The sequence below is a fragment of the Ciconia boyciana genome, chromosome 5, assembly GCF_034638445.1.
Source record: "Ciconia boyciana chromosome 5, ASM3463844v1, whole genome shotgun sequence".
NCBI lineage: Eukaryota > Metazoa > Chordata > Aves > Ciconiiformes > Ciconiidae > Ciconia > Ciconia boyciana.
This window is the reverse complement of record NC_132938.1, coordinates 65,958,818-65,974,666: the sequence shown is the minus strand read 5'-3', so window position 1 is coordinate 65,974,666 and position 15,849 is coordinate 65,958,818. Positions and strand designations below refer to the sequence as shown.

Here is a 15,849-nt window from a genome sequence, read left to right as displayed (position 1 = left end):
ATGAGATTTTTAGAAAAAAGAAACTCAGTTAAGTGGCATGCCCAGAGCTGTGTTGCTCACCAGGAGCAGAGGGAAACAGACATCAAGACTACCTAATTCAAATGCTTCTTTCCTCAGTCATTTGCCAGGCCTTCAAAAGCACAGTATACAGTTTTTAGGGCTATACATGAAATTGGATTATGCCCCTGTGTTTCTGGCAAGTCATCTGCATGACTCTCAGTCTAACAAAACTTGCCTTAATCTGAAGTGACTGCCCGTACACAGTCCAGTGAGGCATTTTGCATATGCTCATTAATGGCCTTTGTTGTATTCTGTCTTTCCCTCTGAAAATACCTTAAACAACTAACTCTGGATGCCAAAGAGATAACAGATAATTAGGTAGGAGATAATTTGGGGACTAAATCAGTTAACTGCAAGAAAAAAGGTTTGCATACTAGATATGCCCCACTAATGAAGTATTTTGCTCTTCATTAACTAAAAGATATTGACATTAAATAATGTATAACACAGGGATCTTCCAAAGTGTACCCTTCAGATCTAAGCACAGCAGTAGCCAGGATGCTTTTGCAAGCTTCTACACCAAAAATCAATGTACTGCTCAAAGTCCTTGCTTCTCGCTTCACTATTCTGGCTCCCATAAACACAAGCTCTCCTGGAATTCTCCTTTTGGGGTTTTGGGTTCCTTCCCCTCCCCAAGAAAACCCATCTGGGTAAACAACATTTTAAAACCATACATTGAGCCTCATGTGATTAAATATGGTTGACCTAACTGCCAGTTTCTTCATATGCCAGGGAGTTCAACTAGCAAAAGATAATGTTCTTCAACTAAGGACACAGTGATATGTGTTTCATTAGGAAAGAGGGAAGCAATGAAAAAGGACCTATGTTGGGTGGAAAGTGAAAATATTTTAAAGGGCAAGGGCGGGGGATGAAGACCAAGACGACAATTTTCAAGGAAGAACAGCCAGTAGAATGAGAGCAGAAAAAGAAGCAGAGTGAAAATCCTACTGACTCTGTACGAATACAGAAAAAAAAAACAGGAGGAAATGAAAAAGAACAAGAAAGCAATACAGTAAAAAAAAAAAGAAGGGGAAACAGAAACAATATGACTTGTTTATTTTTGCTTCTTCCAGTGATACAGCTACAGTCATAGAAACTTCCAGTTCATGTGCACTGCAAAAGTGAGAAAATTTGCTGGTGACATCTGAGGTAAAAATTAGTTGCCTGTCTTTCACTCACATGAGGATATTAGCATAGACTGAAGAAATTCCTAATGCATTGCATGTTCTTCCAGCCATCCGTCTCACACACTACTGCGCAGCAGAGTTGGGTTTGTTGCTTCCAAAGCAGGACTGCACCCGTCTGTCAAGCAGCCTGGACAGCATTTCTGGGCTTTGAGACCTGCTGAGCAGAACTTCACTACTTAATTCTTCCTACTACAGCCACAAAGGAGAGCAGCCAGGAAACATCTTGGCTGCAGAGATGCCACAAACAGGCATTGTCTCAGAACCAAATAAAAAGGAACATTTTTTACAAAGCAGTATCTCAGAAGAGTGGATAAATATTTATTTACAGGGCTGAACCTATGTACATTCATAACTCTACCTTTTAGCAACACCACTAGAGTTTGGGAACACAGCATACAGCTTAAGTCCTGTAAAAGAACTAAGACCAAAGTGTCCTCTAGATAAGCTGATCTAACACCTGAGTTTACATACAACTGGACACTGCATGGAAATTTTGTGGGTCTTCAGACTAAGCAACTTACAGCAGCCACTACATTGCTTCCATCAGTCATTTCTAGACCATTATATCCAAATCCTAACTTTATTTCTTTTCATGTTGCTTGCAGAAAGGAAACCACTAAACTCTACCACTGTACCGTTAACGAGACCTGAAAAGCATGAAGGCTGTAGCTCTCTTCATTTGTCTTGTAGGATCAGCTTTTGCTATTCCAGTAAGTCCTCATCATGCTATTATTACTGGGCACTTAATTTCCCATTCTGTGAATACTCCATGTTATCCCATTGACCTATACAAGATTTTTATTTACATGCAGATATTGAATATATTTGTCTATTCTAGACCCATCCCTTAAACTACAAACTCGGAACCCATGGACAGAAAACTCCAGAAAAGGTACTCTTCTTGTTCTTTAACATTAAGAGGCAACCTATATTATTAATCTCAAATATATAAGACACGTTAGCACATACAAAGTGGTTGGCAAATTGATTTAGGTTCAAAAAATGTAGGCCCCCTCTCATCCCAAGAATTAGTACCAAGCATCTCATGCCTCACACATTATATAGCTAGAAACAGAACAGGACAAAATCTAAAGCTCACAACAGAAGTTTCACTTATTTGAAAAAATTACCTCAAATAAATCCCCACATATAATCATTACACCCATATTTGTACAAACAATAAGCTCCACTAACAGTTGAACCTGTGGTTATCACTGCTCCAGTAAACAAGGAGGATGCAACCCTCAATTTATCACACCAAGTGATCATACACAGTTTCAAACACGTAAGAATTTTAGCCACCGTATGTTTCATTATTCACGATACAGAGCATTAGATACAGCTCATCTGGGAAAAGTACACTGTGGTTAACAAGCCAGATACACAGCTCTGATGGTAATGAGACAGATTACTTCAGCAGCCCTATGCCATATATGCACGCTAATGACAGAGCTCACAATTTTGCATTCATGGTTGACCCAATTCAAATTCCTTTTTATTGCACCATTCTGGTGAGCATTTGTGGTTTGGACACAACGGACCTTGGCTCCAAGCCAATGAATGTTTTGGAACAACTAAATTCAGAGCATGCTCTGTAGTAAGAAACGTAAAATCCCAACTCTTATGCTAACCTTTTTTAAAATTATGAATTATATCCCACTCTGTGCAGCTTTCCAGATGCACTTCACGTCAATCTGGATGGTGCTCTGCATTATGAAAACCAAAATATTAATTTTTCCTAATGAAGTATCCAGCAGAACAAATTATGGTATAAAGACTAGTTTGCAGCCTACAGCTGTCTCCCAGAAACAACTCATACAGAAGACACTCGCATCAAAACAAAACATTGGAATATCCAACGAATCATCAGTTCCAAGTGAATATGCAACATCTATCAAAGGCCAGTTGTCCCCTAACAGTAGCTAATTACAGCTACATTGACTGAAATTTGCCATCATATTAAGAGACCCAAGTATCTTCACAATCAACCAAGTTCTAAAAGTTTATTTTATCCTGGGGACAAAGGTATAACAAAAAGCAGCAGCTAAAAGCCACATCCAAACACATCTCTGCACTGAGGTTGTGGTGCATAACAAGGCTTCCTGTCGAGACATGAGCCACATCTTTCTCAAACTACTGCTTCAAATACAGGCACTCATAATATACAATCTTAATGACTATTTGGCCTTATATTTTCTAACTATAGGACTGGAAGCCCTTCACCGAAGACTGCTTTTTGCTTAAAGACATATAATATGTTGTACACTACAGTGCCCAAAAACACATGTAAAAAACCCCTGTTCTTGAAACTTAATTTTCAAATGTTTTAATATCAGCTTGAGGTGCTTGGTAACACATAGATAATTTTTTATAAGGCCTCCAAGAAATGTGCATTTAATCTGGAAAAGCTAGCTCTTCACTGAATTTGTTAGATTTAAGCAAACATACAATCTTTCCCTTAAAAAGAGTTGGAAATTACATAGTGAATATATTGCCTAGTACTTTTCCTGCATCAGCAAGTACAGTAGGCAAAAGACAAACTTGTAAAATACTCAGATACCACTTTGACATTAGGAAATAGGATATAGCTGATCTGCCAAGAGCCAAATTAATATTTCTAATCCTACCATTTTTTAAAATTTGTATAAGTATTTGTTAGTGGAGCGTTTGTTTCCAAGCAGTCATGACTGCCTACACTAAAGGAAATGCTATTCCAGCAACTTCGGCACTGAGAAGGTCTCATCTTCATAAATAAACCTCCCAAAAGCTTTAAGGAAAATCAGCATCAGGTGCTATATTGTAGTAAGCAATAAGCAACACTGAACATCCATAGGTGTGATTCCGAAATACATCAGATGTTGCTGCTATTGGAAGTGCCTGTAGTCACCCAGCAGCTGCTGTGATGCTAACAGCAGCAGAAAGGCAATTGCTGCAACAAGAGCTAACCTCCTTCCTCCTCAACCATTTGAACCTTTTCCACTGAAGTTACTAGTTTTCCTATTGGCTTGACAGCATGCAAAAAACAAAAAGCCACTCAGCAAACACCTACGACTCCTGCTAGTGAGCTTATGATACAGTAGTTGCCACCAAATACAATAGTTCATTGCTTCCTAGCTGAATTCATCAGGATGTATCAGACTCAAAGTAGATGAATACATTGATTATGAAATAGTTAAGATGCAGTGCACTCCTCAGTAATTACTATCACAACACCTCGTGAAAGGTGCGCTCTCTCCCCCGCCCCTCTTTTCCCAGGCCTCCCATTTATCTGTGAAGGAAGTACCACATCCCCCTTCTCTGAGGTAAATGATAATTACTGCAGCCTACAAGTGCCTGAAGTTATGACACTGGATTACTAATTAAGCATTTTGAGATTTCACAAGACACCCATATGCATCTGTCTCCTATGAGATCTTAAACAGAGTGCATAGACTTTTTCAGAAACTCCAGCAATAAAAGAAGGGACAGATAAACAAATTTGTTGAGAAATGGAAATTACATCACCTGTGAATTTCATGCTCTGGGCTAGCTTGAGAGAAGCATTTACAAAGAAAACAAATAAAGTCAGTGTCATGCTTTGCAATATAATGCAAAAATAACATTGCATTGACTTCAAATAAATTCTAAGATTTATTAATCTACTTTTTTTTTTTTAAGACTGAAGATATTCGCCTTGAAGCCCTAAAGGAAGAGAACACACGGTATGTGGACAAGGGTGATTTGCTGCCCAGTCACAAAAACCTAAACCCAGAGGTATCAATACCAGATGCTGAGCACAAGGATGAGCCCCAGACCACTAGAAAACAAGGAAGAACTGGTAGAGAGCATCAAGTGGAAAATAGCCTAAAAGGCATCAATTCCCTTGCACTGCACAATAAACCAGGTTTGGCTTCTGATAACCAGGACAGTGACTCTGGAAGCAGTGGCAGAGAACAGTCCAGCTCTGAGCATTACCAGTTCAGGAGGCATGAGAAACACAGTAGTACGGCCAATCAACATGTTCTGGGCAACACAGAAAATCCAGTGGATGCTCTCAGTCTCAATCGTGAGCATAACACGTGGAAATATAATAAAAATACAGTTGGCCTATCTGAAAAAAACAGTGAAAGTGATGAAGGAGGTGTGGAAGAAGAGGATGAGGAATGGGGTGAAGAAACTGATTACAGAGATACAAAGCACAAAGGCCACCAGACAAATCAAGGTAACCAATACAAAAGACAGCAAAATGAAAACAGTATGCAATCTGATGAAATCCTGGGAGATTCCAGTCAACCAATCTGGATAACCAAGAGACATGGTGAGAAATTTGACCTAGAGGAAGAAGAAAGGGAGAACAGCCAGAAGCAGCCCTATAAAGAAGAAATCCCCCTCTTTCAAAAAACCCATAACGAAGATCAGGATGACAAATGGCAAAGCCAAGACAGGAAAGACAATATTCAAGTAAACTATCAGAGTGATCACGACACAGTGGTGAAAAGACAAGATACGGAGGACAGTAATGTTGATGATGATGGTCACGACAGTGGTGATGCTGATGGTGAGGAAGACCTCAGCAATACCTGGAAAGAAGCAGCCTATGAGGAAGAAGAGAGAATCCAGAGTAATGACCAGGAGAGCACCAGTACTGAGCATGAAGGGGAAGGAACTACCGAAGATGACACTGCAGTTCGTAGAGAGACCGAGGATTACCAAGATGTCAAGATTAAAGACCTTATTCACTCTGAACAAGGTGATTACGATCATGAGCCACCTAATTCTGACAGTGAGCAACAACTGGAAATGAGTAGCTCTGTTCAGAACACACATTCAATGGAAAGTGAAGATAAGGTAAATTCTCTTTAAAATAAAGTTGGAATACTAGAAAAAGGGAGGGGGACGGACCAGTCCCAAATTTAAATTCCTGATGATTGAAAGGACATTTTGGAGAAAAGCAGGTGTAATAATTTATTAATATGCAGAAGTCTTATCTCCCCTTTTATTCACTATTCATCTGGTTCATGCTGTGTCACTTCACATATAACATTTAGATGAACTGTACCAGAAAGGAAGTGAGCACAATTCATGTAAGAGCTCCAGCCCCGATGAGCTGTGTAATGAAATATATAAATAAATATGGATACACAGACACAAAACCTGAAACCCAGTCTCAAGCTAACTAGGAAAGCCTGTTTCCCACTCCTCTCTCCCAAAGATTTTAAACACTACCATATGAAAGTGAACAGCTTGGAAAGGCAGGGCTAGAGTCCCCGGAATAATTACCATCCTAGTGGCTAGGGCACTTTCGCACAAGATGAAGGATGTGGGCTTTGTCCCTTCAGACAAAGGATGTTGCACGTAGATCTCCCGTACCCCAGTCAGTCATTAGATAACAAGTGGACTATCGGGGTGTTGTTCAAAAGAAAGGAGTGAGTTTTCCTATGGCTGTTAAATAAGGATCTGTAATATTAAAAAAATTATATGAAGCATCCATTTGAAAGCAGGCAGGCACCTCCCCACAGCACGAAAGAAGGGTGAGAACTGAAGACGCATCCTTCCCTTCTACTCCTGCTTCATGTGTCTGGCCTGGCAGCTCACGGTGCTGCTGTTCCCAGGCACTATTGAGAGGCAGTTCATGCTTGCTGACCTGGAGAGTCCTGGTGCAAACTAAGACTTGAAGCACCAGTTCTGCCAACCTCGAGGCACTACGCTGCTGTATGTCAGGTAGTGCAGAACCTCTAGGTGCTCAGGCCTTACTGAGCTCCTGTTTCTCTCTCTCCACCTCCTACTTTTTTTATTTTTTTCCAAATAACAGTGCCTTAATACTACCAGAGGCTTTATGCATTTTTCATGCATTTTGCATAGCAACCTCTTTCTGCTGCAAGCAGAGCAAACTGTGCCTCAGTCAGCAGCTCTATATTTGTACCTGAAAAAATTTTGTCCAAGTATTTTTTTTCTTCCCAAGATTTACCACAACTTCTGCTTATGTCTCTGTAACTGTACAGGTTAAGACTACAGGCAGTTCCTATGGTGAGATGGAAAGTGCAAGCAATGGGAGTGAGAAGGCTCTCCTGGGTAAGCCACAAGCAAAGCCATCATGTAACTACTAACTCTCTGTGGCTGGGGAATCTGCTGGTCTGCATTTCTTTTCTGCCTTTGGCAGCAGGCGATTTCACAAGACTGAACTGTGCTTGTGCATAATCCTGCATCACAATTATGTTCCCAGAGAGTCCCTTCCATACACCCTTGGATTTACTCATTTGTTTGTGAAAAACCTTTGTAGACAGTGCACAAATGTTTGTGTCAGTTTCAGAAATGGAATTACCTTGCATTGAAACTGTTCAGTTTCAGAACAGTAGCTCAAATTCGACTAGGACTGGGACAAGTGCCAGTGCTAGATTCAGCAAAGACAGATGGGATAAGTTTCACCAAAGGAAGCTGGAAGTGAATGTCAGTCCTTATAGAAGAAATAGCTTTTTCTGAGAAATTTATTTCTGCATCCATCTCAAACCTGGGACTGCTAGAAGTCTCACAAAAATCATAATTAAAAGTTTGGTTTGCTTTATTCAGTACAAGATGCAGCTGCATTTTAGCAAACTTAAAAAAACACTTGACTTCTTGGTGAATATTGGGCTGTATTTTGCTTTGACTGTCAGTAGAACCTGACAAACACTTGGCTTCGTTCAGTCCCCTCTAACAGTCCCTCCTTCTTGCTATGATCACTAGACCCATGTAGGAACTTCCACTGCAAGAGAGGTAAAGTCTGCCATGCGGACAAACAAGGGAAACCCAGCTGTATTTGCCAAGATCCTGCTGCTTGCCCTTCCACCAAGGACTATGAGCATGTAAGTATTTCATTCGGCGCACAGCATGGGGGAAAGCCAACTAAAATGTTTACAAGGTAACACATTCCCCTGCTGTTATTTAGAATAATTCTACCCTAAAAAAGCATGCAAGTGGGTTTGGGTGATGCCAGTAATTGTAAAAGTAAGTATAAAGTACTCAAACTCACTGACTATAGCTTGAGAATAGTACGAACACATGTAGCTACATAGTACCTAAAGTGATCTGCTTCACTTAGTGTCTCAGGGATCACAGCTTTTCCCTGTCACTAAAAGTTCTATTTATCCATTTGGTGGTTTAGAGCATATACTGAATACTAGTACATATCTAGTGTAATAATCCTGTACTATCTCAGGAACTATTACTACCACACAAAAATAAATTCAAGTGTCTCGAAACTGGGTGTGTAAGTGCAGACAACTAATCCTTTTGTAGGCATATAACAACTACAATTTTCAATACTTCTGACCACATGTATTCCCTGTGGGTATTCACAACTGCTACGCCATATGTTAACAATACTTTTATTATTGTAATGCATATATCAGTGACCAGAATTTTTCTCAACACAGTGGTGATGGTGGAGGTGGTTTTGTTTTTTACTCCTCCTCTAGGTTTGTGGTACGGATAATAAGACTTACGATGGCACATGTCAACTCTTTGGCACCAAATGTCAACTTGAAGGGACAAAAATGGGACGCCAGCTGCACCTAGACTATATGGGCTCCTGCAAATGTAAGGCTTGTTTTTCTATGAAGAATTCACCTAGGTATAAAGAGCCAGTAGCCTTAACCACCAGTTAGCCCTAAGTTATCTGCTTTTTTTCCTGTGTTCTCCCCCTTCTGCATCAATTATCTGCTAATTAAGACCTTCAAACCCTAAACATGTCTAAAAAGTCACTTTTTCTGTATTTAAGGGTATCAAGCATCTGAATTCTAAAGACATCCCTCCTGTGCTTACACCAATTTGTTGTCAATGCCATGTTCCCCCCGCACTGTCTTACATGCTCCCATTGCTATAGCATCTGAAGATGTTTTTTTAATACCTTGATCAGAAACCCAGTATTTACAGCCAATTAATAAATGAAAATGTCAAGTCCAAAAAAACCCCTCAAAAACTACATAGATGCTTGCAGAAGTCAGGATCTAAAAGCCAGAACTGATTTCCAAGCTCTTCAATTGCTGCATACCCTGGGAGGAAAGTGCATTCTCAGCCAGACTATTCCTTTGCTATCAGACCTCTGCTTTTGTGCAACTGACTGATAACAGTTTAACTGCACAACTCTGCTCAGAAGCTGCACAGATATATAAAGGTTGTGGCTTGCACAACTGGTTAAGCATGTGCACCAAAGAATTGTAGATTTATAACTTAACCCACTAGTTGTATTCTCAATTTTATGTATTAACAACTCCACCAATTTTAGGCTTAACTGGAAGTTTGCTAGTGAGAATCAAATCTAACTTGGCTCAGAAATGCTTGAATGGGGACTTAGCAGATCACTTGTTAACAAAAGCTTTCCTGTGTGGCACAGACATCCCCCACTGTACTGATTATGAAGTGGATCAGTTCCCCCTCCGGATGCGAGACTGGCTCAAAAACATCCTTATGCAATATTATGAACGTGATCTGGATACTTCTGGATTTCTAACTGAAAAGCAAAGGAGTAAGGTCAGCAAACCTTTTCAATGCAGTTAAATTGTTAGAGCTGGACTAACCATGTGAAAAAAAAGTGATTCACATCTTACAAGTTCTCCCATTTCCTATGAGCATACCCTTTCTGGTTAAGGCAATTTAGACTCAATTAGGTTCACAAGTTGCAAAATACACTTACATGTCCCCTCACACTCATTTAAGCTGAGACACATTTCTGCTATGAATGTTCCTTTTGTCCAAGCAAATGCAAGCCAAGTATATTACTTTGAAGTCAGTGTCTACAGACAAGAGGCAGAAAAGTCAGAATTACTGCACATCTAGATAAACGTTCTTCACTTGAGAAAACACGAAACAGCTTCTGTTCAGGGAAGTCCTTTGTGACAAACCTCTTGGAAAGATCAACTAATAAATAGAAAAGGATGACCCAATTCATACAGTCAATGCCATTTTCCAAAGGACTTGAGGAAACTAAGCAGCCATAAGATGGAAGGTCTGGGTACAGATAACTAATTAAAAGACAGAATAAGAGGGAACAGCTAGCCAGGAGCTCATTTGTGGAGTGCCACGAGTTGAAAGGACTTGTGCCATTCAGCTTCCATTAAGTGACCTGGAAGAGGAAGGTAGGGGACAAAGTCTCCTGACCACACACAGGTATGCAAAGGAACGAAGGAAGGACTTGGACTCACCGTGAAGAAAACTGCTCAAGGACCTCATGAGACTGAGTAACCAGGCAGTCACGCAGCAGGATTTGAGACAGAATTACAATAGTTTAAGGGACCCTCTTTGGGGCAGGGGATCCCTGCCTTGGACCGACCAAAAGTAGCTCCCCTTCTGTTCTTAAGACACGCCTTGTACTTGGCCATCAATACAAAAGTACCTGAAAATGGACTCAAGAGTTAAGGGTATCATTTGCATTTTTTAATCCAGCCACATACACTGTCCATCTACACCATGATATTCAAGGACTATAAAATTACACGGGTCTGATGCTCATTTTTAAGACAAAAGAGCTGGTTTTCCACCATCCAGTAGACCTGCAGCATCAGACAACATTGGCTTAAAATGGAGTAAGCATCTATTACCATTGGGCCTTTTTTTTTTTTAAGAGAAGGATTTATGACAAGTGAATTGGTGGCCGTAGTTTGTTTTTGAAGATATAGATGCCATAACTGCCTAAAAAGCCATAACTGTTAGAAAATAGTTTAAGTTAAACCAAGACCTGGGCTGCTTTAACTCTGGAGTAGGAGGTGCATGCAGTAGGTCACAGCAGGTTTATACAAAATATGCTTGAGCAACACCAAAGACTACTTAACACAGTTACGAAGAGGGACATCGACCTACCCGGAACATCTCATACTAAATGGTATGAATTAGATGATTTCTGAGATGGCTAATTTCACACCAAAAGTTGAGTTGCTTGCCTCAGGACAGAAAATCAACAAATGTGATAAAATTGGTTTCATCTCCTACCAACCTGAGGCTACTGCCCTGCTTAGTTGAGTCTGACTATTAGGCCACAGGAATTTCCCTTCCTTTCTAGTTACTACCAAAGTTGACATGGACAGCAATGAAAATCATCTGGACTACTTGAGGCAAGCTTTTCGTGCTGTGTATGGTCACAAACACTAAAACCCATTTACCCAGTGGTATTTTATCAAGTTTCATTTCTCCAAACCAGCTCCTTGCTGGATAGTTCTCTTCATCTCTAAACAAAAAATACCAATTTCTCTGTTGTGCTCAGGTCAAAAAAATCTATCAGAATGACAAGCACCTTGTGGCTGGTGACCACGCAGTTGAGCTGCTCCTGCACGACTTTAAGAAAAATTATCACATGTATGTGTATCCTGTGCACTGGCAGTTTCATCAGCTTGATCAGCACCCTGTTGACAGGTAAAAAAAAAATTTGCTGGTTCAGTTCTGATTTGCTGTTTAAGCTCAGGCTGTTTTACTTTTCTAAACCACTCAAAGGATTCTCTACATACAGGACCAGTCCCTCAGCTGATAGAAGCCAGTATCCCGCTCTTTCTAAGGAGGCATTAACCTCTAACACAGAACTTCTCTCATTGTTTTGCTGGAGCCATGTCTTAGGTCAGAACATGCTATGCCTTTCATAATCATCATGTATTACACCTTAAGCTCTACAGTGTCTTAATAGCTACTAATGCCCTGATCCTGGGAGAAAACAAGGCTCAGGAGATCCTGTTATTACTGAAGCTAAGAGCACCAGGCTAAGTACAATGCGCAGAGGCCTGTCAGCAAAAATTCACAAGTGAGGTACCCATAGTTTTCAACTAATACTACAGAAGTCCCTCAGTTTAAGGAGCAGATATCATAAGACAGCACCAGTGTCAGAGTTCAGAGGAAGCCTGCAGCTTCTGAGAACATGACTCAGATTTCAGGCTTTTGGTCATGACACTTGGCAGTGGGATCCATGTTTCAAGACTGCAGGCTCTCAATACCTCGTGCTGATCACATCTACTGTCTTAAAGCGTAGCTAAGCACCTTTGCAAGCTTGATCTCCTGAAGATTAACGGCAAAACTCCACAGCTGAGGAGTTGTGAACAAGTCACAGTAATACTTGTTCTAGAAAAAAATGTTAGCAAACAAATAGCAGTTAAAACATTTCAATTTATCAGGTATTATACATCATCGTAGCGACCTGGGACAGATTCACTACAGAAGCACCACAACAAAATCCACCGGGGTATCTCTGTCAAAGCCACTGTTGTCATCTTCTAGCAGCTTAGATCATCTTTGATGATCGTGATGATTTATTAATGAAATACAGCTGTACATACCTGCTCTTTCTTTTAGATTATTAACACACTCTGAGCTCGCGCCTTTGAGAGCCTCCCTTGTTCCCATGGAACACTGCATAACCCGTTTCTTCCAAGAGTGTGATGGAGACCAAGACAAACTCATTGCTTTGAAGGAATGGTGTCACTGCTTTGGGATTAAGGAAGGTAAACCTAAAAGAACAGGCAGATGCACAGGACAAAATGTTCCTATCACAACTAGGCACATTCTCAGACCACAACACACAGGAAAGAAATTGTAGCCAGAAGATCATTGCTACTGTGCACAGAGGCAAATGGAACAGTAACGACAAGACTGCAAGATGTGCAAGGTTCTGAATTGTTTTATAAAGATAGAAAAGAGTTATCTTTTCCATGAGGAAAAATTTGGGAGGTAGTTTTTACTAAGTATCAAATAATTCCTGCGTGGTGTCTGAACCTATATGTTCTGCGTGTCTGCCTCTCAAGAAACACTGTTTTATCCTTCAGTGCCAAAGGAAAGGCAAAGCAAGCTTGTACTTTTAAATCAGTGGTCAAAGCATATTGATTGAAAATGCATTTAAAGATCTCAAGCCAAGTAGGGAAAACAACCGAGATCTCTCACTGATCAAGTAACTATGCTCACCTCTAGATTACTATATACAACACAAATACTGTCATCATGCTGTAGTTGCAGGCCAAACCATCTATTTTACCTAATCTGATGCAACACGTGCTCAGATGGTGCCCACCAGACTGCATACACCAGGAGGCTTAGGCAGAGGCAGGGAGAGTTTCTGAATCCTAAATGGGCTAGCCATATGTTTGGTTCAGCTCAATCCACATAAGAGGCTTCTCTTGGAAAGCAGAAAGCTAGGTACTACTGTGCTGGTGATGTCTCTAGAATTAGGCAGCAGCTGAACAGAAGCTGTCATGATAGCAATTGGAGATTTACATGACTACATTCCACCTAAGGCATTCTTTTACAATCTACGTTCTTCTGATCTAGCCCTGAGTGACAGCTGAATAATACTGCCAGTCATTAAGCACGGGTAACAGTAGCACAGGTTAATCCTAGAACAGAAGGCGTTTCGCTAGACATGTGGACTGAAGAAATGTGTTCAAAATCCTACTAGCAGCTCCCTCATTTTAAGCGGAGGCTGATTCTGGTCAGAGGTCAGACATGCAGAGCCTTCACTCTTCCCAGAATTTTTCCAGCTCTTCTGATGACAATTTACCAGTCACAAACCACGTGTGGAAGTAGCTGCAAGGAGTTATTGTAATACATATGTACTGCTGCCAATGACTGTTCATCCAAAGAGGCATTTAGGGTCAGTCATTTGTGAAGAGGGGGGTGGAAGGGATTCTTAGCTCACAAACAGATCAAGGAGACCTAATACTAAAGATAAGAAAGCACCTCTCAAGAAGGGTCTAAATGAATGGCTCCTGAATATGACAGCAGCAACCATACTTGGTTTTTTTTTAGGGATAGTGTTCCCCTATATGTGCCCTCTGAAACTTTAGAGTATCACTTTCTTGATAGTGATACAGCATAAAAATGTCTCTTTGGCATAAAATGTTAATAACATTTTCTTCTTCTTTGTTGCAGAAGACCTAAATGAAAATCTCCTGTTCTGAGCCTGGCTGAACAGAATCCCAGTGCTGCACTAAAACTGGTGAAATGTGTGAATCCCATTTATTTCTGTAATTAACAGCTTCATAGTTATCAAGACAAAGGATGCACAAGGTTCACTGCATTCTTATCAAACAACACAAGTGCAGAAAAGTTCTACGTTTGTTAACAGCAGAAAATTTAACTGCTCCAAGTGGTTCATAGCTAAACAACCAGTGTTTTCCCCTGCGTGTATCCATCTCTCTGAACCAATAAATAGTACTAACCTGATGACTGACCAGTTCACAAAGCTCTTCAGTAGAATTATAGGATGTGGATTTTACCACACACTGAAGAAAATTACCTTGAAATAGGACTTGTTTCCTTTATTTACTGTATTGTCAGTTTAACATTCTGCATAGAAGCCTCAAAATAAAAGTCTACCTAGATATACAGGTTTTGTCAGAACTTTGTCAAAGAAAGGGTATCAAGGCAATGGTTTAATGGAAATTTCAGTTTCGATTTAAAGGAGGAGAAGAAACTACAGAGTGTAGATCATATACACCAGTCCTTAAACCATAATTCCTAAAATACATGAAAAAAATCAGCGCTTTTCAGATACTTCTTCCCCCATCTCTTGATACGCAACAGTAATAGTACCAATGCCACACAGCAGAATTCCTGCTGACAAACTGCATAATGAGCTAATTGTATGAGCATGGTGAGTGTGGATGCATGTCAGAACTGATTAGCATCAGGTCCACAATCACAAGGAGCAGAGGATATCATAGCTCCACCACCTCCTTATTCTCCTTAGCAGGCACATGCTTACTTCCTCCCACAAAAGCACCAACTACTGCTACCATTTTTCCTGAGAAAGAAATGCTAACTCTTTCTTTCACCATCTCCCAACTTTTGCTTGCCTGAAGACAGGTACAATTTAGGCATAAAAACAGGGACAGAACGAGATTATTCCTGAATCCCATTAACTGTGTGATTTTAAGCCAAACACTTCACCAAAAACACTCCAGGCATGCTTTGCTGTAAGCAAGCAGCCTCAAATGCTATTCCTACAAAGGAAGATCAGAAAATACCTTTCACCTGAACCATGTCACCTTTCCAGTGAAAAGAAAATCAGATTCAGAAATGCTGTTTTGGTAGCTCAAATAGTGGAAGTCCACTTGCCCCTCACTGATTTGCCCTTGAACCAGCAAGGGCTACTAATCCTAGTCCAACTCCAGCCTGATGCCCTGGGAGACAATGAATCAAGCTACGATTATTTTCAACACAGAGACTTCTTACACAAACAAAAGATTACTTCCCACCAAAACCAGTTTCACTGACAGTTTCTCCTGTAAGCCTGACTTGTTGCCCACTTCACATTCTGTAACATCGCACAGCAGTGTATATAAATCAACCTGGATTGCATGTACAAAAGCATATTCTCTGTGTTAATTCAATAAGAAAAAGACTCTTTCTCCGGGACTTCAAATGTCTCAGGGAAAAAGTAATTTTGACAGCATTTTTTCTGCCTGACTGCAGCCTGTTGCTTATTTGCTCTTTCCTCAGCCAGGAGTCAACCACCTTAAAACAATCAAATATAGTTCACACAAGTACAACTCACAAGGGATTGACCTATTCTCTACTGAGGCTAATACTCACCATTGCTCCGCTCAAACCAAGTACTAGAAAAAGATACAATGAAATAGAATTTATCAGGGGGAACAGGGAAGATTTTCCTTTA

At 40.4% G+C, this 15,849-nt stretch overlaps 1 protein-coding gene across 1 annotated transcript; it reads left to right on the top strand.

Annotated features, from left to right (window-relative positions):
• Window positions 1-1,903: 1,903 nt before the first annotated feature.
• SPARCL1 (SPARC like 1) lies at window positions 1,904-14,131 on the top strand. Its single transcript, XM_072862336.1, has 10 exons — window positions 1,904-1,957; window positions 2,086-2,139; window positions 4,905-6,074; window positions 7,229-7,298; window positions 7,950-8,068; window positions 8,681-8,801; window positions 9,598-9,734; window positions 11,461-11,609; window positions 12,534-12,682; window positions 14,103-14,131. The coding sequence occupies exons 1-10, from the start codon at window positions 1,904-1,906 to the stop codon at window positions 14,129-14,131; spliced, it is 2,052 nt and encodes a 683-aa protein (XP_072718437.1).
• The last annotated feature ends 1,718 nt before the right edge of the window (window positions 14,132-15,849 follow it).